The 26689-nt window shown below is 40.4% G+C and overlaps 1 protein-coding gene across 1 annotated transcript in view; it reads right to left on the minus strand.

Moving 5' to 3' along the window:
• The window catches only part of SEMA3A (semaphorin 3A), a 140724-nt gene that overhangs the window by 52262 nt on the left and 61773 nt on the right, over positions 1-26689 (minus strand). Inside the window, exon 4 of the mRNA XM_026713110.2 lies at positions 17785-17904. Within this exon, the coding sequence (XP_026568895.1) occupies positions 17785-17904 (120 nt within the window). The remainder of the gene's footprint in view (positions 1-17784; positions 17905-26689) is intronic.

Raw genomic sequence — 26689 nt, forward strand, 5'->3', positions numbered from 1 at the left:
CTGCTGTCTCTTCCACACTTAGGAGGAGCCATGACCAAGAATGTTGGAGGCCAAATGGGAGTCCATCTAACATACGACCGCTTAGCCATCATTTCACTCGATCATAAAGCAGAATGTCACAAAAGACCTTCACTAAACCCTACTAGCCTCATTCTCCTGATCAACTAAACTAATAACTCTATAAAAGGTTAATCTGGCACAATTTATTGTGATAAATCCCTGGTGGCTCTTGATAACTGTAGCATGCATCTCCAAGTATTTAGAAAGATGCTGCTGCTCATCAGAAGGCCTGGCCTAGCATAGCATGTCATTCCAACTAAGAGCAAATCATCCAGATATAGCAAAAACGTGTCTTGTCTCCCACATTTAACTCATGACCACACTAATTTACACACAGCGTAATACATGAGCTACAACGATCAAAATAAGGGAAGTGCCAATGTAATTACTTTAATAACCTGCAATGCTAAAAAGCCATAAATCAGACTTTGCAGATTACTCAGTTCTTTGAACGGAGTGGCTCCAATTATATGCCCCCAAGACTGACAAGCCTGCCTGGGGGGGGGGGGGCTCTCAAGAGAAGGCAGGGGCCCCAAGGACTTGTGAGTCACCAGGTCCACTTGAGTGCAAACCCATTTATCACTCCAGACGCCCACTTGCACCGTTTGGGGCTTTGATGCTCTTACAGTTCTGTAGCAGAAATAATTTGTTTTTAACACAATATATTTAACAGCTTTTATAATATTTTGTACAAGAGCCAACCTAGTGCAGGAGTGAAGAAACCTGAATTCAGGTCTTGCCATAGGAGTTATTTTGGTTTAAATTTGGAAGCTGAATAAATTATGCATTTGCAATATGATCATCCTAAATTTTGTACATCAAGCCATCAAATGGGAATGGCTATGACTACCTGGTTTTTCTTGTCTGACTTAAATCTTAAATTGAGCTCCCTCTGAGTTGTGAAGAGAGATCTCTCCTTTTCTTTCCCCTTTTCAAAAAGAAATAATAACTTTCCACTAATAAATAGTATTGTTGAAGTAAAAAACGAGCTATGAAAAATTGACTGCATTGTACCCTTTGAGATGTGTGTTCCAGCAGACATAATTACAATGTCTTATTTGACAAGTTAAAATTACTCTATAGAATTTGATTTTAAACAAGTTTATAGATTTTTTTCTAAGAACATATAAATGGTTCCCTTCTGAATAATAGAGCTAGCTTATGCAGTAAAAGATGTATTTTAGTGGACTCTGGACATATTATATTAGAGATTTGTTCCTGATTCAGAGGTCATATGAACAACTGTATGCATTGTAATAGATTTAGGTTATGAAATGAATTACAACTGACATTTGATAACACTCTCATGATAATCATAGTAAAAATGGCCTGAAAGACATATTTCTAAAACGTTTAACCATATTATTATTATTCAAAAGTCTGCTTTTTCTTTTTGTCATCTTGTCAGAAAAAAGGCTACTTATTCAAATTGTGAGAAACTATTATTAGTTTTCTGTTCTGGTTTATTTTGGTGATTGATGAGATGAATAACATTACATCCGCCTTATTATTTTTTCTGAGCCCATTGTCATTGATTTAATCTTCTTCCAGTTTAATTGTAGTCTCATCTCACCCTTGGCTCTCTGAATTTCAGGACTCCGGATTCTCAGCTAACAGGGAAAAATTACCACCGTAATACAAGTTATTGAAGTTTCTTCACTTTTAAATCAAACTCATCTTCTTCCAGTCCAGTTTCATTCGAAATATGTTCTTCTGTGATAGATTGCACAGCCTAGTCTTGTTTCTTTGCCAGTCTTTGGCTTGATAAATATTGGCGATTTGCATGAATTTTGAAATACAGAGCTGGAACATCTGTTATGTCAAATCGACGCTCACTTGTGTTTTAATGCATTTAAATATGTGTCTTGCAATCACATGTCTCTCACAGCCTTGTGTTTATGGGATGTCTCAAACAGTGTCAGCCTTTAAGAGTTAGAAATATAACATATTTGAAGTACCATTATACATATGATTTGAATTTGTTCTATGGTTGCCCTGTCTTGATGAAATACTGGCATGATTGTTACTACAATTTTTGCAAAAAAAATAAAGCTTGATGCAGTGTTTACGTAATTTTTATGTATCAAAATATGTAACTTATCAACTTAGGAAGGACTTTAGATATATCAATCCAGAAACGTAGCAGAAATGATATATTGCATTGTAAGCAAGAAAATGGGACTTAAGTGCCTTTGAAGACATGTGTTTGAACAAGCTGATATTTATCAATGAAATGGAAAGACTGATAAACAGGGGTCTGTGTGGACACGGTTTAATTGGCTTTGCATATCAATCTGAGGGGGGGGAGGAATTTGTCTATGTTAATGTTGTTTTGTCATTTGCTGTAGTTCTTACTTTGTATATCTTTCCCTTTGGACAGTGAAGCAATAAAAACAAACAAGGGAGACGTACAATCCAGAGACCCTGAGAAGAATGTTTGGAACCGCAGCTGAAAAGAGTCTTCCCACCCCTGGGCACTTGCGTCGGAGGCTCCTCTGTTGAAACAAACTGGGTAGCTGGATCACAACGATCTTTTTCTGCCTCTTTCGTATTTTCCCCAGAAGTTTCTCATCTATCCTGTTTTGACAGTTGTCACTGATGTCAGAGGGAGGAAGAGGAGGAGGAGGAGGAAGGAGGAGGAAGATAGGAAGATAGAAGGGCGGCTGAAGTGGAAGATAAATCAAACCAAACACCCCTGTAACCCAGATAGAGGGAAAGTGGTGAAAACGAGATGCTCTGGCAGCAAAGCAAAGGCCGCCTTGGGTGACCCAAGGGCCGGTCGAATTTGTGTCGGTCCCCCTTCTTTCTGGACCAAGACTGCACCTCACCCCTCCGCCTTCCTCCCTTTGACATGCAACTTTTTCTCTAGATAGCAGCCAGCTATTCTAATCTTATGGCCATGGAATATCTCCCAACTATCTTTGTAACCAATTTGAAAAAACAGCCAAATCCTCCACTCTCTAATCATTGTGGGAAAGGTACCATCAATGGCCTTGGCCAGATTTTTCCATTCTTGAGAAGGCGCTTGCTATTTGGAACGTAAACACCCCCCCCCCCCAAAGCTACATCGTATTATTGCAAACTTTGTTTTCTTTCTCAGCAGTGGTAACCATGGTGGTAGCAGAACACCACGCTTGTTGCCCCCTGGAAAGGTATAGTAAAAACAAAGTCAGCACGAAGGCAGAGCTTTGATGGTGCTGCTGGGGCTGCCATCTTGATATCTGTTTATTTATCACGTTTCCAAACCATCCATCTCTCCTAAAGTGATTCTGCAACCGGCATCCATATTCCTCGTATCTGTTATCTTGTGAACATCCGCAGTGCATAACCAGCACACACGAGAGCTGAGGACCCCAAAGAAGTTATTCTGCATATCTTGCTTGTATTGCTATTATTAAGTAGAAAATTACTCAGGACTTGCTCCAAAAAAGCACTTTAGTTTTAAACATAGCTGTAGAATTAAGTCACATTCATGAGTTCCTTGGCGAGTTACACAAACTGTTGGGTTAACTACTGCTCAAATTAAGCCTCATGGATAATTGTACTCACACAAAAATTGACCCATCGGTCCTGTTTTCAACCATTCAACCATTCCACCATTCTTCACTGACCACCCAACCACATCACTCAAATGGAAGTTGAGAATTTCAAAGCCCTTCAATGTCCTCAAAGTTTAACGCCAAAGAATTATTTCCAGCTGGACTGCAGTCCTAACTGCACACCGCACAGAGGAAATTCCTCAAGGAAAATGTAAGGGTGGCAGTTTTGGGAGAGCACAGAAGACTTTGCTGATCCAACAGGCTCTTGCAGCGATCCACCGATTCTTTTTTATTTCCGGTTGTTCTCCTACCTCTTCAGATCACCACCCACTCCCCTGTGTCAAAACTTGAAGCAGGCGCTAGTCTGCAATCCCACTGCCATCAGCTGTGTCATGATGCCACCCTCAAAACCAGGCAAGAAGGTCTTAGGCTCCCCTCCTGCCGTGGACGCTTTTTTACGCTGTTTTAAAAAAACCCTCCATACTTTCTCTGTCATGAGACAGGCGGGAAGGACATTGGCCCATAAAACGGATTCTGTACCAAGAAATATTCCTGGCAGATTTCAGGAAGAGAGCCCCATAAGGCTAGGGTTAGTGAGCAACACTTCTCCATGCAGAGAAGCTGCAGTGAGAAACATCTACGATCCATTTCTTTGCATTTCTCTTAAAAGGAAATGGTGGTCCTTAAGCCAGTTTAAGGAGGTGACAGACACAAAAGCAGAAGGAAAACAGCGGGGAACCCATTCACTGAAAGGAGATTTCTTTTAAATTCCTTTTCCTCCTGCAAGCTGTTGTTGTGAGGAGAAGGAGAAGAGACAAGGATTGCAGTAATTTGAAAACCAACATGTTACTTGTGAAATCTGATCTCCTTTGATAATAGCAAAAGCATTCTGGGGCATGTAGCAGCCATTTCCAAATGTCCTATCAGAGGCAGCGTTTCACTGTAGAGCTTGAGTTAGGGAGCAAGTTTCTTAGTCAGCCATCTTTCCTACATTAAGTGAGTTAAACATTATCCAGGTTGCTCCCAGTTCTCTCTCCATTGGCCCATGATCTTGGTTGTCAGCAATAGTGGCCTGATCTTTACTAGTAAGATGTCTATATTGGATAGGAAAATGAAGTCCTTTTCCAGGATGCCATTTCTTTTTTGTCCAAGAACCAGAAATTTGTTTGTCTCTTGACTATGTTCCATTCTAAAGTAGATATAGATTTTACATTTTCCTGGAATAATTATCAGAATTCTCACAGGATTTAATATGGTCAAGGCTTCACCTTTGAAACACATATCACTTTGGTTTTCCTTTGAGATGCTTACTGAGTATCACAATTTAGGCAAAAGCAAGAACCCGTAGATGCCTCCAGTCTCCGAGGTGTTGCCTTACTGACGCTCTTCAGACATCTGTTGAAACTATTTAGTATGTCTGACATTTTTTTGATACACACAGAACTCACAAAAATCACACAAGGGCTTATGTGAGAATTCAAGGTCAGCCATGTAACTTTGTTGGATTATGTAACTTGCAGTATAAAAGCATGTTGTATCATCTTCTTACTCCAACTGGACTTTATTCCTGCTAAAACTCCTTACGTGTCAATTCCATCACATTGTTATTTTTCTTGCATTATGTCAGCCTTAAGATCGGCAGTGGTGCTTTGGGGATAATTATATTACAATTAGATTTAAATTAGATGTAGACCACAAAAGTCCAGGCAGGCACTAGAGGGCACAAGATAACACTTAGAGATGTTTTATTACTATCTCTTGTCATTTGGAGTTTGGCAGCTCTTATCTTTTAGCCAACTTTGAGGCTATACTGTCAAAGAAAAAGAAAAGAGAAAAGACAATACCGACCATCTGGTCCAGGAAACATTAAAAACCTCCAATTCGCAGCTTTTATTGAGAGGGAGGGTCTTCAGGGCATTGGATAAAAAGTCACTTTGGGGCTTCAGGTGAACCATCCTGGCTGCCGCCTTGACTTTTTAATCAGAATCGACATATTCCGATGTAGCCTTTCCCTTCTGAGCCCCACAAAGCCACTTGAAACCCTCCTGCAGAGCTTGGCTGTATGGACATCCATTCTTGGCAATGCACTTTATGTGTAAACCTTTTCCCCAGACTAAGACAAATAAAACAGGCCAGATCAAAACTCTAATGATGACATCACCAAATGCAACTTGCCAGCACATATTCCGAGGCCTAACGCTTTAGAAGTGAAAGTCCACCCCCCCTCCACTGGCTGGGAAAAGTCGCCTTCCTTGATTTACTTCTCTCCAAAACTGGACTTCATCTTTCTTCTCTTAGGGCTTTAATGTCCATTATCTCAAAACACACAGACCGCACGCACACACGCACACACACACACCCGCACCCCTCAAGGAAATGAGCCTCGTCTTCAAAGACAGCTAAGCATGAATCATGGCCAAGGAGAGGGAAGGCCTTCAGCCAAAGGAAGACCCCATAAAAATGATTCATGAGATCCTTTGGAGCAAGAGCTCTCCACCCAAGTCAAAATATTAGGGCTGCCACATGGACAGCGGGATGAACATGTGCCGGTACACTGGCGGTGAAATAAAGGATCGGTATTATTTCTCGGGGCAAAACTGGACACGATGGAAACCAATCCCTGAGCTGGGTTAACACAGGAGTCAATATGAGGCAAAGAACGCAGGCAAGTCCCAGCCTGAACAGTCCGGGAGACATGAATTCTCTCAGCTTTTCATTTTGCAACCAGGTGGGCTACGTTGCTCCCCTCCTGGGGCTATAAAACAGAAAATACCCCGGAAGGAGGCAAGTGGCTGAGACAAGGCTGTTTCCACCAGCTGGTGTCTTCCTTATATACATCTTTATCTCCGTCTCAAGATCTGCCTCTCTGCAGCTACATGTTTCTCTCTGTAATTTATTTATTATTGAATCTAAAGCCCCACTTTTATGCTAATACTCAAGGCAGCTAAAATACATGGAGAAGATAGAATACAAAATACAGCCATGCAATCAATGCAGTTAAAGCCAAAATCTGAAATCATCTCATTCATTCATTCATTCTACATGGCTACCAATTCACCAATCAACAGATGAAAATAATTCATGGAAAAAATTGCCAATGCATTGAGTTATCATAATTGTTTCAGTTAACAATAATTATCTTGTTGTTATTAGCCAGGATACTGCCACTGAGAAAAACTATTTTCATGTGCCGATTTCATTTTCAAATGGCTTAACAAACTCTTCAGACAGTTCAGCTAAAAAGAAATATTCTAAATCTGCCACTGCTTAATACTGTTATTAGGACAATTCACTCTATCATATAAACTAAGCTCAAACTTTGACAAGATTTACCTCAATTACCAAAATAATAAATCTATGTAAATGTGCAGTATTTTATGCAAGATGATAATGGTGATTTTTAAAAATTTAATATAATGTTTTGGTATTGTTAGATAAGCTATCCTTTTCTAGAAATTGCATTATGTAAGAAAAATTACTGCCTCATTACCTTAGTATTCTTCTGACTGACTTCTAGGAAAAATGCATCTGGCTTATTTGATTCAATATTCGAATTAGACATGATATTGGTTTATATAACTGCTCAAAAAAATAAAGGGAACACTTAAACAACACAATATAACTCCAAGTCAATCACACTTCTGTGAAATCAAACAGTCCACTTAGGTAGCAACACTGATTGACAATCAATTTCACATGCTGTTGTGCAAATGAAATAGACAAGAGATGGAAAGCAGAGGCAGTTAGCAAGACATCCGCAATAAAGGAGTGGTTCTGCAGGTGGTGACGACAGACCACTTCTCAGTTCCTATGCTTTCTGGCTGATGGTTTGGTCACTTTTGAATGCTGGTGGTGCTTTCACTCTAGTGGTAGCATGAGACGGAGTCTACAACCCACACAAGTGGCTCAGGTAGTGCAGTTCATCCAGGATGGCACATCAATGCGAGCTGTGGCAAGAAGGTTTGCTGTGTCTGTCAACGTAGTGTCCAGAGCATGGAGGTGCTACCAGGAGACAGGCCAGTACATCAGGAGACGTGGAAGAGGCCGTAGGAAGGCAACAACCCAGCATCAGGAATGCTACCTCCACCTTTGTGCAAGGAGGGACAGGAGGAGCACTGCCAAAGCCCTGCAAAATGACCTTCAGCGGGCCACACATGTGCATGTGGCTGCTCAAAGGGTCAGAAACAGACTCCATGAGGGTGATGAGGGCCCGACATCCACAGGTGGGGGTTGTGCTTACAGCCCAACACCGTGCAGGACATTTGGCATTTGCCAGAGAACACTAAGATTGGCAAATTTGCCACTGGCACCTCGTGCTCTTCACAGATGAAAGCAGGTTCACACTGAGCACATGTGGCAGATGTGACAGGGTCTGGAGACACCATGGAGAACATTCTGGTACCTGCAGCATCCTCCAGCATGACCGGTTTGGCAGTGGGGCAGTAATGGTGTGGGGTGGCATTTCTTTAGGGGGCTGCACAGCCCTCCATGTGCTCGCCAGAGGTAGCCTGACTGCCATTAGGTACTGAGATGAGATCCTCCGACCCCTTGTGAGACCATATGCTGGTGCAGTTGGCCCTGGGTTCCTCCTAATGCAAGACAATGCTAGACCTCATGTGGCTGGAGTGTGTCAGCAGTTCCTGCAAAGCGAAGGCATTGATGCTATGGACTGGCCTGCCCATTCCCGAAACCTGAATCCAATTGAGCACATCTGGGACATCATATCTTGCTCCATCCACCAACTCCACGTTGCACCACAGACTGTCCAGGAGTTGGGGGATGCTTTAGTATAGGTGTGGGAGGAGATCCCTCAGGAGACCATCCACCACCTCATCAGGAGCATGCCCAGGCATTGTAGGGAGGTCATACAGACACATGGAGGCCACACACACTCCTGAGCCTCCTTTTGACTTGTTTTAAGGACATTACATCCAAGTTGGATCAACCTGTAGTGTTTTTTTCCGCTTTAATTTTGAGTGTAACTCCAAATCCAGACCTCCGTGGGTTGCTGAATTTGATTTCCATTGATAATTTTTATGTGATTTTGTTGTCAGCTCATTCAACTATGTAATGAGCAAAGTATTTAATAAGAATATTTCATTCATTCAGATCTAGGATGTCTTATTTTTGTGTTCCCTTTATTTTTTTGAGCAGTGTATTTCACCCTACAACAGCCTCTTCTAAAAGGCATCATGACTGAGTAGCTTTTTGGATAATAATCAGCACCATTTATCATTACTCTGAAATACTTTTTTCCTCTTTTTCTTTTGAAAAGCATAAAAGAAACACCACAGACATTTCATGGTTTTGGCTAAAACTACCTAAGGAAAAAGGAAAGTCCCTGCCATTAATCTGACAGGTCTTCTATCCAGTTAGTGTTGCTCTACAAAGTCTCCAGAAAGGTGAAGGCTGAGTCATCAAAGTGAGGACATGGAAAAGAGCACTTGTAGGAACTTCTGGTTTGCAAGGCTTCGGTGGCGGCAGGAATCCGTGATTGTGAGTGGTTTCTGCTTGCGCTCACCACTGGAGTGCCCCAAGCCAGCCGGCTTCAGGGCTATAGTTACCCCGTAGAGGTGACTGAAGATAGGGGAGACCTGGCAGGGGTCGAGGGGAATCGCACCTCCCCTCCCCAGCTGGCTTAATTCCCTTTTCCAAAAGCAGTAAGAGCGGTGGTCAGAAATGGCCGCCACAAAGAAGCACTCATCTAGAAAAGTATGTGCAGGAGGAAGCTGAGAAGTGAGAGTTTGGGTTGACCGGGATGACAAGCAACATTCAAGATATCCTGGAATTTAAATTTTGGCAAAGGATACATCGCTCCCAAAGAAGATCTGGAAGCAGTGAATGAAAGTGAAAAGGGAAAGTTTGTTTTTTCTCACTCTACTTCCTTACGGTGACAGCAGATGAATGAGAAATTGGAAAAACCCGCTTTGGCATTAGCAGGTAATTAAACTGAAAAAGAGGACAATAAAGATTTCTGAGCACTGAAAAGAACCTTTTTTTTTTTTTTTTTTGCTGTAAGTGGGAAGGGAGAGGAAAAGAATTAAGATTAAGATTTGGCTGGAGAAGACAGCTTGGAATCTAAAAGACTAGAGCTAAATTGTAACAAGACTTCTAAAAGATACATTTTAATTGGAACTTTGTAAGTGAATTATAACCCCAGGAAGAGAAAGTGAAAAAAGAAAAAAGTATTAAACGAAATAGCCTGTGTGTATTTGGACTGCTTGGTGTCTTTGGGACTTTTGGAAATTATTTGAGTGATTAAAAACATTTGTGTTGTTTAAAAAATTTTCTACAATGGCATTACTTGTGGATGAACTGAAAATGGAATTCAAAAAATATAAAGAAGAGGAACAAGAAGGGAAGGGCTCTTTTGGCTCTGTTTTTCATTTTTTAGAAATGGCGATTTCTACTTATGAGAAACTACAAGAACAAGAAGATTGGGATGAAGAAGAAGCCATCTTTAATGAACAAGCAACTTTATCTGGGAAAGAAAGGGGAAAGGGGGGAAAGAGAATGGAGAATTTAAGACTTAAAAAAACAACCAAAAAAGGGAAAAATAAGGTGAAAAGTGGATACAATGCCAGAAAGCAACAGAAAAGAGGAATACAGAAGAGGGTGGAGATCAAGAGACAAGGGGGTAAAAATGGTAGAGTGGAGAAGCAAGGGAGGAAGGAAGGGAAGAGAAGCTATAAAGGTTTGAAACAAGATGTAAAGAAACAGGATTTATTTAGAGATAATGGGTAAAAATATAACTAAAAAAGAGATTCTGCAAAGGTACATAAGACTGCAGTGTTGTATTTGTATTAGAAATAATGTTAGAAAATTGGAACAACATATGATTATAAAATGGGATAAAATATTCAATGTAATTCAGTGAAATTTTCTTATTTTTTGAACAAGATAAATGAAATAAAATATGAGAGAATTGAATTAAGAAGGAATGGGAACATCTTAATTACATAATGTTTTAAAATATACGTGAAATGGGGTGGAAGTATCTACGTAAAATTTATGTGTTCCCATAGAAACATGATACCTATTTGAAAAGGAATGTGTAAAATGCTCAAGACTTAAACCAATATTAATTTTAATGACAGAGTTTAATTGGTATGGACTGTTGTTTTAATTATATTATATATTTATAATTTTCTTCTTATTTTAAAATATAGTGCATAGCTTTAGAATGTACTAAGCAGAATCCGAATGAAAATTATGTATTATCTTAAGTGTTAAATTTAGGGGAAAGAGATAAAGGCGTCATACTCCAATCAGTGATTACAGGAGAAATTTTGCGTTAATGATAAAAGATAATAGACGGCTGAAACAGGACAGACAAAGGATATAAGTATAATGATTTAAATTGAGATGAAATAAATAAAATAGAATTAAGAGAGTGAAAAGAGGGGAGAAGCTATATAGAAAATGTAGAATGGTAAATAAGATATGGAATGGTATATAAAAGTGAGCGTGAACCTGAATGTATGTCTGTGCAAAAAGATGTAACCCGGGACTAAGTTGCTTTCCAAAAAGATGTTTTATGTTTTCATGTTTTGTTTGTATATGTTTGTCTTTTAAAAATTAATAAAATTTTGGGAAAAAAAGAAAAGAAAAGAGCACTTGTGTATGTGTGTGGGGCATCTGTCTGAATTATGTGGCCATTTGCTTTTCCCCTTTTCAAAAATATGCATCTGGTTTATATCGTCTTTTGCAGAACTTTGAACACATTTTATTAAGGAGTTGATTACATAATCAAATTCCATTGATTAAAGTCACTCTGATTTAATCTGTGGAATTGAACATAGCCTTCCAGATTTAATCTGCTAAATCTCTTTATCTGGAATAAATCAGAAGAGACAAGCCAGGAATCTCCTGTAATTCTGTTCTAAGACTTCCTTGTGATTTACAACATGTTACATGTGGGCCTCTTTCACAAGACTACAGAGCTGTACGATAACACACCTTCCATCGAAGGGGCGGTATGGCGAACATGGTATTTCAAGGAATGTTAAGTCATATTTGTGGTTCCTAGGGATCAGCATTTGATCTGTTGATTCACTAAATCTATTGTGTATACGTAGGAACTTGGCAGTTGAACAAGAGGATCACACCAAAGGATGCAAGGATAAAGGAGACGGGACTGGATTCGAAGGGTTGAGGCTTATTGGTGATTAAACCATTTCTTTCATTTAAATAATCTATCAGAGTAATTGATAACCCACCAGATGGATAACCGAGTGTTGTAGAAAGACCCCCAAGTCACATTAACTGTCAGGCTGCCCACTGGTCACCTGTTATTTCAAACTGTATAATTTCTCGAAATGTATTTGAATATTAGTATTATTTCTTTCCATTTTGAGTTGAGAAATGCATAAACACTCTAATATAAGGCTTTAAACTATTTTTATGACAATTAAAGAACAAAGAAAAGCCTCAAAATGAATCTGCATAAGTGATGTTGTCCTGCCTGCCCTTTGGTTCTCCACTGTCTGTAAGGGCCCCAAAATATCGCCCATTCATCCCAGAAAAAAAATAAACCATGTGCCACCTATTCTGTATCCATGGGTGCTTTCCCCAGAAATAAGTCACAATCCATGAGTTAGCTCCATCAATAAACACAAAGAGAAAAGTCATTACTGAAAAAGTAACCGTTAAACAGCCAAGTAATCTTCAGTACTGTAATTATCCCATATCTGAGCCATGCATTGCTACCCTGCCCTTGGATACAACCTGAGTGAGTTAACCTGAAGGCGAAGGGCAAGGCAATCCTTAGCCTTTCACCCTGCAAGGGCTCTTCCAAGCCTCTGCAAAAGCCCTGGACGGGGGTTGATGAATTATAAATTTGCAGCAGGTTTTCCACTGAGCTCTACTGCAAGAGTTCAGAATGGAGTTACCTGTTGGCTAAAATGTAGAGTTTTGAAAATAGGTATACCTGTTCTGGGTGTGAAAGCACAAAAGTTGGGGGGAACTCCCAACAGGGCTCATGAAGATGGCTTTACGCTGGGTTGCATTCAGCCTATTAAACAGACAGCTCAGTTTTAACTGCGTATGATTATTCACTGACTTTATCTAGCTGTGCAACAAATGGCACCATGTTTCCAAAAAAACCCTGTTGATGTTTATTGATTATTGATTGCTTAGGGCTCAGCTTTGATCACATATTTGTGGCTGCCATCTTGACTTTTTTTTGTCCCCAATGAAATACTATCAATACACTCTATGTGTTTAAAGCACGAGAATTAAAATCCAGTGAATTATTTGCTGTTGTGCTTTTCATCTTTCTTGATTTGAACACTCTAGTCTCTTTTCCCATTAACCTCCCACATAAAGAGATCCTATTGGGTTTATAAAAATCTCCTTTTCTGAAGTCCAAGGTAAGTGCTTGCTTATGCTCAGCTGGGTTATTTTTGCCAAGAAATAAGCAAATCAATAATTGAATAAATCAACCCAGAGTTCTCCCTCAAAGGCACAGATGAGGAAGCTCAAATCATTCCATGTTGGAGGCACGTTGTGAAGAGGTCTGTAATGCTGGGAAAGATAAGAAAGGAAAGCAAATCAGAGGAAGGAGAACATCAAGGCGGATGGATTTCAGCCCGTCCATGATGGGGGCGCCATTGGAAGAAGAGCTGAGGCATCAAGGCCCATCTCATGGCCTGTATGCCATCCATCACCCTCCGTTTCAGGCCGTCTTCCTTCTTCACAGGGAAGAATCAAGCCAAGTGCAGCTTGATTTGTGTTTTCATTTGCTCACTGAGGGAGAAACGAATTGGCAAGATAAGTCTAGGATTTTCTGCAGGAACCAGGCTTGGCAAGGTTTGTTTCTCAACAGATGTACTTAAAATCTCCGTCTTTGTGGCTCTTGGCTTTTCTGAATATCACTTAGACCAGGAAGTTCAGCTCCTCTTCTAAATGTTCCAGCAATTATTTCCCAGTCATGATCACTGAGATTACTGGATGTTGATCAGTACATAATCCTTTATGAATTATGAAAAGCAACATCCACCAGAAAATATGGTAATATCATTTAAACTCAACCAGGGTCAACAGGGATCAGTGAAACCTGGATGGGATTGTACCAACCTGGCTGTCCACTTTGGCTAATGGAATCACATGAAAGTGCTGACAAGGCGCTGTGTGAATATAGAAGTGAAGAAACTGGGTGACTGTGAATTCTAGCTCCATCCTAGGCACAAAGGCATCCAGGTGACTTTGGGCCAGTCCCTCTCTCTCTCAGCCTGGGAAGGAGGCAAATCCCTTCTGAAAATCTTGCTATGAAAACTGCAGTGGCCAGGAGTCAATACTGATTTGAAGGCACATGCATGCACACACCCACACACAGAGTAAGAAATGCTCAGCCTCCTTTAATAGCCAGAGTAAATATTTGGCTGTGAATTGTGGTGTGTCCAGCTACCACCAACCAATAAGCAGCTTCCATCCTGTTAAGGTCCCTTCCAACTCTGTTATTCGGTTCTATGAGTATACATTTTAACAAGGAAATGAAAATTAGCAGCATGTTAATGTGTGTTTGTGCATGAGTGTGTGTGTGTGTGTGTGTGTGTGTGTGTGTGAGAGAGAGAGAGAGAGAGAGAGGAAGGAGTGAGACAGGATTAATTTCTTCCCTCTTTGTTACTATGGTGCCTTACAGACAGCAGGGACTGAGAAGGCAAAGAGTACTTGAAGGGTTTCTCTCTACAACGATTGATTGATCGATCGCCAGGAATTGCTCTCCTCATCAGTTCTGTGCTCTGTTATGTAGTTGCCAACTGGACCTGGACAACCACCCTCTATTCTCCTCCCTTCCCCAAATTACTCCAAATGTAAATTTCGCATCAAAGCAAAGCTGGCTGGGGGTGTCACAAGAGAGCCCAGCATTATTTCAGAGTAGCTAGGCTCTTCTCCTTCCACCCCCTGCCAAGAGATGCCAGGCTGCTCCCCTCTCTGAATCAGGCCCAGGTGACCCTAAGAGGAGACGGTTTATGATGATGCTTTGATAATTGGTGCTCAGTGGCTTCCTTCCTTTTATCAAGTCTGCTAAGACTCTGAAGATTATTCCTTATTTCCGCGACTGAATGAAAGCCACCCTGGAATTCTCTGAGAACAATGAAAGATATGAAAGAGGATTCTTGGTTGCGCGATTGTGGTTCCCCTAAAGGAAGTGGGGAGAGCTGAATACTGTCAAAGAGGTAAGACCGCAGGCCGAGCTTCAATGGCACCACTGAGGCTGCCATGCTGGCTTTTTCTGTTGACCTCAGGACAGCCCTGAGGTGAGCCACACCAAATATTCTATCTGTTTTCATTCAAAATAATCATTTTAATCTACGTAATGAGTTTGGACCAGTGTGTTCTTCATTTGCTGACCACAGGATCAGCCAGATACACATCCGTACACATTTGCCAATGCAGACACAACTTCCTGGTCAACATTTGGAGGCTCTTTGAAAAAAGTTGGCCAAATCGTAAAATATTTTCCTAAGAATTTCTACCTCAAATTAAAGGAAATTGCTAAAAAAAGACCATCCCAAATTGCATGGAGTAAAAAGACTTGATTTATTTTGCGTGCAATCAATCTTTTTTTTTTTTACTATTATTGCTTTTTCATATCCCAACTCCAGTCCTCCGTGAATGGCAGAGTTAACACTGGCACAATTTCCTTGCTAAAATTGGAACGTAAGGGAACAGTTGCAACCTCGGCTCTCCTTAAGCAATCTATAATTCTGAAGGATGTGAAAGACTTTTCGAAGCTGATGAATGTCATGGGGTTCATTTAATGGCATATAATTTATCTTGTCAGGCACACTGATACTTTCCCAGCTTCATTGCTAGAAATAGTTTCAGTACGTATAAAACCCTTAGGTATAATTTGAACAGCTTGTGCTACGTACAGATATGCCAGTTAGCACAACTGCACAAAACGGATGCAAGGATGGAGATATTTTGCAACAATAGCTGTCTTTTTATTTTTACCATTAATATAGAGGTGCTAATCATCAAAACACCGAATATTTGAAGTGACAAATAGAACTTCTAATATATTCATTCGGAAAGATCCAGACCTGATCCAGAGATGGGAATGTGAATTGCATTAACTTCTGAGAACGGCTAAAAGATATATTTCTGAGGGGTCAGTGGGGATTAGGAGAAACTTGCACCATTTTTGTGCTGTGCTAAAAATAATTTGCAAACTTTTTCACCAATTATTTAACCCAACCTTCAGGGGAAAAATCATTCCAGACCAAACAGTATGGATAAATTAAAGATATAGGAGTAAATCTTCATGGATAATGTAATGCTAACATATGGAAACATTCTTTCTGCTTGGGAAAAAAATCTTTTCTCTTCTCTAATATTTATTTCTATAAATTGTTGATTAATTATCAGCATTCATATATTCATTTATTGGATTTGCACACTCTCACACGTTAATTATCTCTGTTGAATTGTTTTAAATAGTTATTTTAGGCTTGGTTTTATTATTGGTTATGCAGTCACATTTATGAGACAGGTAGCTGTATAAATTTGATAAAGGAGAAGGAAGGAAGGAAGGAAGGAAGGAAGGAAGGGAGGGAGGGAGGAAGGAAGGGGAAGGGAAGCAAGCCATTCCTTTGGGATCTTTTTTCTCTAAATTTTCTCACATAACTCAACATCCCTAAGGGGGTAGTTAGATGAGAACGAGTGAGTGGCCATTGAGTGGCTGAGAGTGGGCTTAACCATAGCACCATATACACCCCTACAGTAAACATAATGGTAGTTATATACATTGTGTATTTTGCATGCTCATAAAGTATAAAAAATAAATGATCTTAGCTTGTCATTTATCCATCAACAGACACTACACCTGTGATTGATGTGCATGTTAAGGAACTAAGTTAATTAATGTGTTTCCCAGATCCCAAATGAAGTACAACGAATAAAATTCTATTCATGCAGCCATCAGCCACATTCTCAGGGTGTGTGTATGGGGGTGGGTGAGTTTGTCTATGTGAGGGACAATTGATAATTAACAAATAAGTATTGAAGTAAAGCATTCAAGCATGTAACAAGAACTTTTGCTGAATTCCTATACAATAAAAGCCAACACCTAGAAATAAAGAGCCCTAAGGAAAAAAGGGTTTTAAAAAAATAATAGTTTTATATATATATATATAAAATATCTTCACAGCTTTTAATATGTTAATTTTTCTGCCAGATGGTAATCTGATGTTTAAGTGATTAGGCACAGCCTTATTCGCTTGAATAATGATATTCTCTTTTTTTAAACATTAATTTGCAATCTTGAATGTCAAATCCATAAGATGGCTGCTAATATCTTAGCAAGTAACTGCTCCATAATCATTAGCTGAAAAACAGCCCCATAAATTAAATGGCAAGCCTTCCAATGAAAGATTAAACTAATACAGAATTTGAATTGTTCTTGAAGCCGTCACTGCAAAGGTTACATGGGAGAAAGGTGAAACCTTCCTTTTTTTGGTCATAACTGTCTTCCTGAGCTGTGATTAATCCTTACAAGAGACGCTCATGACTTAGTGGCAAAAATTCTTTGCAAAGTTTCCATCTTGTCCTCTTATTTAACTCCCCCGACAATAAGGACAGTTAAATAAACTAGAGCTTGTTTGTAGCTTGTTGAAAGAATAAGAAGCTGGAGTTCTTATTTTGAATTCCAAGACAGATGAATGGATCCAGACATTTATGTTGAGAGGACCAAGATGGGACGAAGCAGGATAGCAACAAGCATGAGAGGCTGGAGATACTTGATTGTGGAGCATGCTCAAATAGCTACGCGTGAATCGGAAATGGGGAAATGGACAGGCGGTTTGGCAAACCAGTTGGGAGGGTGAAACTTTTTAATGAGTTCTACATACAGACACTAAACCTGATATAAGAAAGTTGTCTCCTGGGTGCAGTTCAACCATGGAGAAACTTTCACTGCCAAGGTTATAGATATTCTTAAATTGCTTGCATGGGGCTTAAAAGCCTTGAACTTGGGTTAAAATACAGAATTATATGGATGAAATAGGTATTATGAGCTTCCATGCTTGAAGACTCAACCTGAGTTTTTTCCAGTCCTGATTCAGCATTTCCACCAGGATTGCACTCCGATAGAACCAATAACAACGAAACAGATTGTACTTTGCCAGTCATTAATCAAAACCATGTCTGGAAAAAAAAAGCAAGACTAAATTTAGGTTACCTCAGGATGGCCCCCAAGTTCAATGTATGTGCACATAGGATGGAAAGCTCCAGTTCCACAGACGTACAAATGGGTCTGGTTGTAAGTTTTCAGCACCTTGATGAAGTTAGCACACTCTTTCTGCAGAAGAACAACAACAAAGCAACATAAAACGTTGATTGCTTTCTTTTACTTGCATTAGTCACCCAGAGTAATTTTGAATTAGGTGCCCTGGTATATCAAAAAAGTGGTTCATATTAATTTGTAATATTGTAATTTAATATTTACTACTTAATACCATTTGGAAGCACTGTCATATCCCCTTTCCACAAAACTCAAGCTGAATTTAAAAAAATCATCAACTGAAATAAAACAATATCATAAGGAACATTTATAGCTATGGTAACACAAGATATTTTGAAAGGGAATTTCCTATTGACCAATTAGGAGGTCTTGCAACTACTTAGAAATGTCACAAGAACAGGGGATTTTTAGACCTCATCAAGTCCTTGGCCCTTTTAGACTTTTAAGAAAAACTGACAGCCCAACAGCCAGCATAAAGTTCCTCAGGCACACAAACATGGAAGACTTGAAGGCCCATAGAAGACATAAAGTTTGAGCCAACTCTTCCTCGGTCAAGTGGCTAGTGAAGCCACAGATTCCTGTTTCTTACTGGAGGAATGTCCACAGGTGAATGAGAGCTTACAGAACAAGCATTTTATACAGAGCTCTCTACTTACTTTGGCATGTAAGGTAAATTGAGGTTGTGATACATTCATATATTCAGCTGTGAGTCCCAAAGAAAGTAAAATGAAGCCTGCACATCTGCAAATCAAGCTGTGGAGCTTTCTTTTTGCATCTTCGCCCCAAACCCCAAAACTATATAAAGGCGGAAATAGATCGTTCTCAAGTAAAGAAGCCGCTTTCCTCAAATATTGGACCTTGTAGACTTTCTCTGAAGTGACCCAGATGGCAATCAGAAAAAAAGGGAGCTCAATCGATGTGTGGAACACCATTGTTTTTGCTGCTTTTTCCAGATATTTTAATAACCTTCACAGTTCTGTTCTCACTCTGATTTCACGTGGCCCTTTATCGAGGCAGGAAGAATAGAATTTGCATTCCCTGTGTGATATTCTGATTGCATGTCATTGATTTGTTATTTTTCATCGTTTTCTGAAGGCCCTTAGAAAAAATCGTTACTCACGCTGTGATCTGTGTAGGGGAACATGTTATTAGATCGATTAAAGTTATAATTAAGAATAGTAACCAAAGATGTGGACTTCTTTTAAAAATAAGCCATAACCAAGGCCCTACCTGACCTTAGCTGACCTTGTAAAACAAAGTTTTGGAAGTCGGGAAAACCTCACATCCCAGAAAACAAGGCCCTCATAAACTCCCTTTCCCATTAGTGCATTGCCAGGATCTGCCTTCAAGACCCCAGGCGTACAACTTAACCCCAAAGGGACAACACAAGTATGCACAAGGTTTCCTTTTCAAAAGGTCCTCAGTGGTGTTTGGTTTGTTATCTGCATTCTGCCCCCTTTCCTGTAGGCTGGAATCCATGGCAATTCCACCTGCTTCCAGGGAGAAGCTGACTAGTTGGCTGCTTGCTTGCTTGCCTTCCCAATTCTTTGGTAGTGATTCATGGGCTGTTTCCATTTCCATAGCTACCATGAGGTCAACCAGATTACAAACAGCGTTAGACAGCATGTGAATGGGGCCCCTGGCTAGCTACGTCCATCAATGTTCTTCTGTTACTGTCAACTCTTTGGACTCGGTTAATGCCAACACTTGACAGCAAAAGATGCATCCCCACCCAAAATATGTCTCCCCTCTACGTTGCACCCTGTTTTGGCTATGGATTATAGGAATGAAAGAACTGATAAAGCTCTGAGAGGAACTGGTAAGAGGATCTAACTTTCTACAAATTAATGCATTTATTTACCATTGAAAGCTTCCGCTCAATCTCTCATGGATGAAATCGCTTTCCTGCGATTTCCAGATGCTGTTTTTGCACCCCGCCCCCATAAACTTTCAGCTCTACTGGAGCCAAATAATGACCAAAGTTAATAGATGCAGTTCTTTTAGTCGTGCTTTTGTAGAGCATTCAGAGGTTAACTGGTGAAAAAAGGTTATGGCGACTGTTTCCCCTCCACCATGGTAATAATTTGTTCAAAGGGACACTTCCCCCACTTCCTAGCCAAGCCCATACTAAATATCGGCAGTATAGATCTATAACAGTCAGTTCCTTCCAAGGACCCCATGCAATTCATCAGGAGGCCCTTTGCATGGTCTGTGGAAACCGAACTCAACGTGGGCGGGAGTTCAGTTCCGATCAAGGCGAACCTTTGCAGAGCCTCTATGTTGTCGCTTATGCACATCTCCAATAATACCTGAGTACAGATATTCTTATAAATGACAATGCACAACTGTCTCACCAACATGGTTAACTATTTCACTTTGACCAACCATGTGATTTAGTGTTTTATAGTTATTAAGGGTTTTGTTTTTAATTTATAAGGATGTACATGGCTTCAACTGACCTGGGATCCAAGAACAGTTCCAGCCTTGTACAACGTAGTTGCCTTCTAGTTGGGCAGACCAGCTTCCCAGAACTCCCTGGCTAGCATGGTCAATTTGGGATTCTAGATGTGAAATCCGTTCTACGTATCTAGAGGACAATCTGGTTGGAAAATGCAAATTTGCACGGCCAGCACCCACCTTCTGCATATATGCTTGAGCAGAATGTGTGCAGAGAACCGCTCTTCTTTTAAGGTGCAGGAGGGAGAGATAGAAGTTGCGTTATTGTCAAGCCTCCATTTTTGAGGTTTTATGTGATCGTGACTTCTCTCCAGGTGGGGGAGGGGAACAAATTCTGTCTGTCTGTTATATTTTCCACCAGGATTAGTACATGTCTGCTTTCCTTCTTATTAGGAATCATCAGGTGCACATAGCTAGATCCTATTCTGTGGCATTCAAATCTTCCACCACGGATTGAATTTGTGAATGATTGCACTGAACAACGTTAGTTTTAACATTTACCTAAAAAGGATAATATAAGGATCCTAAGTATTGCAATATAAATGGTTGTGGAGTTAATCAATGAAAGATGTTTCTCTACTTCCTGTTCTGTGAAAAGAGCAGGATTCACCTACAGAAATTATAGGATTTTCTAATCAATTGGCAGGCGCCCAATTCAGTTTTATTCAAAGAAATAAGTTGATTCAATAGTTCAGTTAGAGGATTTGATTGAAAGGAAGAGTCAGTTAAACCAACTTTAACCTGAGTTGCCAAATCGTTTTTTTACAGCCATATTATCCATCTAGTGATTCAACAGTCATATTCATTGGGAGGCAGAGATCAAACTACATGGGTACAATAACCATTTAAATGCAGATGGATATTAAACCTAATTAACATTGTGTTTGTTATGTGATTGCCAAGTGGTATAAGAAAGCCACTCAGTAAGCAGATATTTCATTAAGATATTTCCAAGACTCTGCCAATTTATTAGCATTCTTCCTTTCCCTCCATCAAATACTGCCACGATAATATTTAGGCATGTCTTAGCTGTGAAATTTGGCATTCAAAATTATTCTCAATACTTGGGACAAGGCATGTCAGCTTTAGTGCAAAGCATCCACTCAAGTTCTTGGCCATGAGCCTGGAACAGCTCAGCCTGTCTCAAACTGGGTTTTTCCAACTGTTACTGCCTTACCCTCAAGGATATTTGTCCTTAATGGGAAAACCAGGGACCCAGCGGTACAGAGCAGTTGAAATAGGCAAAATGCTGGCCCAAGTGCAGGCATCCAATGGGCAACACAAGCACAGAATTTGGAAGTGCAGGGATGCCTGACACGATGCTGGTTTTGAGTGAGGGCCCTTCAAACTACCGCAGTTGTGTAACCGAGGGAGGCTACAACCCGTCATAAATGTGAGCTCTCTTCCAAGCCCCTGAAATGCAACTTCATCATCGCATGAGGTGACTGTGGCAATTGTAACTTCAAGGATAAGTTGTAAGTAACTTTTTGTGATTTGTAACTTCAAATGGTTGTTAAACAGTTGGTCATAAAGTGATGGCTCAGTTCAAGAGTGTTGTTATCTTTGAGGATAAGTTAATATGCCATCAAAAGGATGGATGGATTTGCCTCCTTCCAGCTGCAATTAAAAGATGCTGGATGGTTCAAAAGTCATTAAATGATGTTAATATGTCTACTGTAATTAATATTCAATAAGAACGTAAAATAAACAAGAACACAGCTACCCAAAAATACAGTACCGTAAAACTGCCCAAGAACCCAGCATCTTAAAACCATAGACCGAACCCCAAATAATAGATTCAGTAAATATATGGCAACATTCACAGAGTATATTTAGAGCTGATTAGATATATTGGAGGAAATGTTTTCCAAAGAAGCAGAGAAACAGAGCCCGGGATGGGGAGAAGGCATTCGCTCCAGGGCAAGTTCAGGCAGAGCCTCCAGAAAGGTGAACAGTGGAGCTAGAGGGGCTTCTCATATAGGCCATTCAAGCCCCCCGAGGAAGCAAATTGCACCCGGGCCCACTGGGGGCTGTGGAAGAGGGAGCCACGGAAACCAGAGCTTCCTTCTTGCCTCACAGAAGCTCCTGGGAGTGAAGCTGAGGTTGGGGGTGGGGTGGGTGGGTGGGTGGGGCGACAACTTGAGGAGGTATTTTTGGAGTCTGGCACCTCTCATTTTAAGTCTCTCTCTCCCTCCCTCCCTCCCTCTCTCTGATTTAAGTGTTTCCTGAGCAAAATCACTCAGGTTTATCTTTCTGATTTCTTGACACAAAAGAGCTTATGGGAAGATTTTTCTTTCTAAGTATTGACTCTGTCCATTTTAAATTCTCCCAGGTAAAGGGAGAAACAGAAAAAATATATACAGGAGATAATCCACAAAGACCTACGTAAGAGAGACAATAGTTAATCACTTTGATGTCCAACATTTCCATTTACAGATCAATCAAATGAGCTTCACTGAACATCATGTCACAAAGTTAGAAATTGTCTGTAACCTCAGCTGTGATTCACCCTCTCCAGAGAGAAAGAGAGATTCCTTTTGAAGCCAAAGAAATTAAGCTATAAGGAAAAGAATCTATAACTGCACATAAATGCAATTCATGAAGGGAATAACAACTGCAATTTTGGCTTATTATATTGTGTGACTCCAGATATTAGGGTTCATTTAAAAAGCCATGATTGCCCAAATCTTAGGTGATGCAACGAGCAACTTGACCTAAAGCCTGGCCCTTGAAAAAAACCCCGGGGTGTTGTGTGTGAGTGTGGACAATGGGGTATTGGATGAGCCTTTGCCCGGGGAACAGCACAAGGCTTTGGGTCAATGCCTACCAGACACTGGTCTCCACCAAGCGACCTGTCCAAGGGATCTGCACACGAGGCCACTTAGGCCACTTCCATATCGCTGGCACTTCTATCCTCTAATCTCCAAATAGCCATATGAAGCCAAGCCACAATTATCTTCACTTCCACTAAAAGCCTCTTTAAAAGGGGCCACTGTGGAACAATCTCTCCCGCTGAAACAGCGATTAGCAGGAAGGGCAAGGGAAGAGCACCAACCTGTCCACAAGTAACCTGCCTTTAAAGGTCTACATCTAAGCAGAACATAATAGTTCCTGTAGCTGCCTCAGAAACAGATCGCGCCAGTAGATGAATTCAACTAGCTTTGTGAGATGGGACAAGCTGGGCCCTGGTTTCTCTCAGGTAGAGGGGCACTTAGACAAATTCCACCTCCATGCCAGAAATTCAGAAGAAAAGAAAAATCCATTCTCCCCCTGTCTTCTGCTTCCCCAAAGGAGCAAGTACGTTCCTTTGGATCCCTTCTTGTGACAGTTGATAGAGCACAGGGCGACTCAAGGATGCAAGATCGGAAGATGTGGAGAGACCACCTGGCCTAGAGAATTGCCAAGAGTTGGATGTGACTGAATGGAAGATATCATCATCATCATCATCTTGATGGCATAATTAAGCAAAATTCTGCAGCCTCCTCCATAGAAGACAATGGGCTTGCTTTAACTTTATCCTCGTCTCCTCCCATGTTCTGCTTGGATCATGCCTGATGCCATGTTAAGGGATTCTCCTGGCAAAGTACATAAGGCAGTTTTTGCCAGCCTGACCAGGCTTATAAAACACTCAGGTTTTGCATCAATGAGCCAGTACTTTTAATCCCAAGGTGGTTTCTACATATCCGGTAAAGATTTCCAGATGCAGCCATTTGTGATAAATGCACTTCAAAGTTCTCAGTCCAAAAGGGAGGGGGGAACTCAGAGTGTTGAAAGAGAGCAACAGATTGTGAATCTCTGCGAAGCAGTTGCTTAGCAATGTCTATATGTTTTCAACAAATACCTTACAGAAGCGCAACAATGAGCTTTGCATAGACTTCCCTACACAACTGTAGAATGTTTAAGGCAACTTTGATTTTGCCTTTCCTTATTTTCCCACAGGAAAAATTAGAACAAAACACCTTAATAGAAGGAAGTTTAAAGTTTCTCTTCAATTAAGATCTGGCATCAAGTCACATTTGTTTAAACAAGAGTTGCCAAGTTGCTCTTTCAAACATGCCTCTAAGATCCTCAGAGGTTCTAAAGCTGTGGAAATCAGTTAATCCAGAGGAGACTAAGCGAGGCCGGAACCAGAGGTAAGTTTTATTGCAACAGAGATGAGGTTACTTGGCCTCAAAATAGAAAGAGCATCAATTAACCCTTTGCTTGTATAAATCTACACATTTTCTTTTCTTCACAGTACAGTCAATGCTTTTAAAAGTTAAAGATACTATCTGAGACACCACTTGACTTCAGAAAAGTGGAGTAACCTTTGCAAAATCAATGGGATTTATTTCTGAGTAGACATGTACTTGTACTCTAATCGTACAAAATTATGGAAACCTGCATCATGTTCACATCAGGAGCAATTGGGATTTGAGGCCATGCCCTGTATGTGAATCAGGCTGGATGAAATAAATAAAAGCATTAGCTTCTTATCTCACTAGAAGGACTATTGGAAGCTTCCTTCTGCCCAAGTGATACACAGATGACAGAAGACCAACAAGAACCGTCAAAGTGTTGGACACCATGTCATCCCTGGAGCATCCATGAAGCTGGGTCCTGTAGTCCAGGCTTCTTGTTGCACGAGAAATTTTACCCTTGTGGGTGCTACCTTACACATCTGGTCACCAAAAAGGGTATATAGGGCACATTCCTTTCAGTCCACGCAACCAGTAAAACAAAGGATCTCATCCACCCTGGCCAGTTCTCCAGGTGTGCTTAGATCTTCTCACACAAAGACAGGCAGGATCCAAGAGGAACGCACCTCAAGAAGGAGAATTATCCCCACAAATAGGGTTTGTGGTAGAAGTAGGATCACCAACATGATCACCAATGTCCATTGACGGATATGGCACAAGAAGAAGGAGAAGAAGAAGGTAGAAGTTGACATGGGATTAGAGTTGCTATGACATTGCAAAGCTAATCACTTTGATATCCTGAACTGAAAGATGTTTGAAGGTCCAGTGGAGTTTGTACAGATGATGCACGGATAATTTTTACTTTATACTTAAGCCGAGTCACAAACTTGAATTGTGTCTTAGATAATCTGCGCAGCCCATTATATAGTTACAGCGCCTGCCATCATATATGGTGCAAGTTGTCCTTACTCTCTGATGCATCTCTCTTGTATCTTTTTCAACTTCTTTGCAAGCTGTGTGAGCCTCATATTATGTAAACATCCTTTTGTAACAGTCAAATTTTCTTGAACAGCAAAGTTAAACCTCCTAGTTACACTTTGGACAATTTAACCTATGATAATTGTTCTGGACAGAAACCCCGAGTGGGTCACTCAGCTGTACTAATTCTTCCCAGGCTGAAGCCTGTAAGGTTGGACATATTTTATATTTCTTTGTTTTTCTCTTCCTAACACTGAAAGAAGCAGCAGTCCTGAATTTTGTGATGACTCTTATTATTTAAGATGGAATTAGAAGAACATAGTTTCCTATGCAGGCATTGACATATTCTCATAACATTCTGAGCTTAGCACATTTTAGGGATTAAGAAGGCTGGCATTAAACCAGGGCTGACTTCATGGAAAGAACAATTATAGCCACTTCCCTGACATCACGTTCAGACAAGGGCTCTCCGCTGACAATCTCAGAAAGGAAGCAGTGGATGTGCATTCGTGAAGCAGTAATGGATTTCAGCAATCACTTTTATCATTTAAAAAGAAAAGCCTTCAGATCTTTAATACAAAGCCTTCTCTATGTATATTAGTTGGGTCAAGTCCAACTCCGTTTATGAAAAGCATCAATTTCCAACCATTTTGGGTGCAGTTGACTTGATGATGAACTGAATCAATCCATCAATTTGATTTCCTAAATCCGTTTGAAGCTTCGGATCTGATTCAGAGCATTCATCATCTGAAGAGCCCTAATCGATTACTGTAAACAATTGTTATAAAGCAATATTTATAAATGTTCCATAGAGAAACCCAGTAATCTTAGATCCAAATTTCTGTCCACGTATCTGGGGAAACATTAGTTAAACATGAGGATTTTGGCAACTAAGTGCAAACATAGATTCAAAGAGATGAAAGACTCTTAATTTACAGTGGATTAAAGGGCAAGTGCTACATCTGAATTATTTGGTCTCATTTTATTTTGGAAGCAGGGTCTGCAAAGATCAGAAACAAAGACTGCGAGACGGCAAAGGTGAATATCTTGGCTTAACCCACAAACCAGTTCCCTACCCCCAAGGAAAAGCATTAAGATCGTCTGGCTTCTAATTCTTGGTGAAAGAAAGAAGCTCCACTTATTTTCCTTGCAAGAAAGCACAAGAAAGCAGGGGCCCAGGGGCTGTGGGTGTGTGATGGGTGTGTGAGTATGTGTGTATGTGTGTGATG

The sequence above is a fragment of the Pseudonaja textilis genome, chromosome 5 (genome assembly GCF_049901715.1).
Source record: "Pseudonaja textilis isolate UNSWEBS1 chromosome 5, rPseTex1.2, whole genome shotgun sequence".
NCBI classification, from domain to species: domain Eukaryota; kingdom Metazoa; phylum Chordata; class Lepidosauria; order Squamata; family Elapidae; genus Pseudonaja; species Pseudonaja textilis.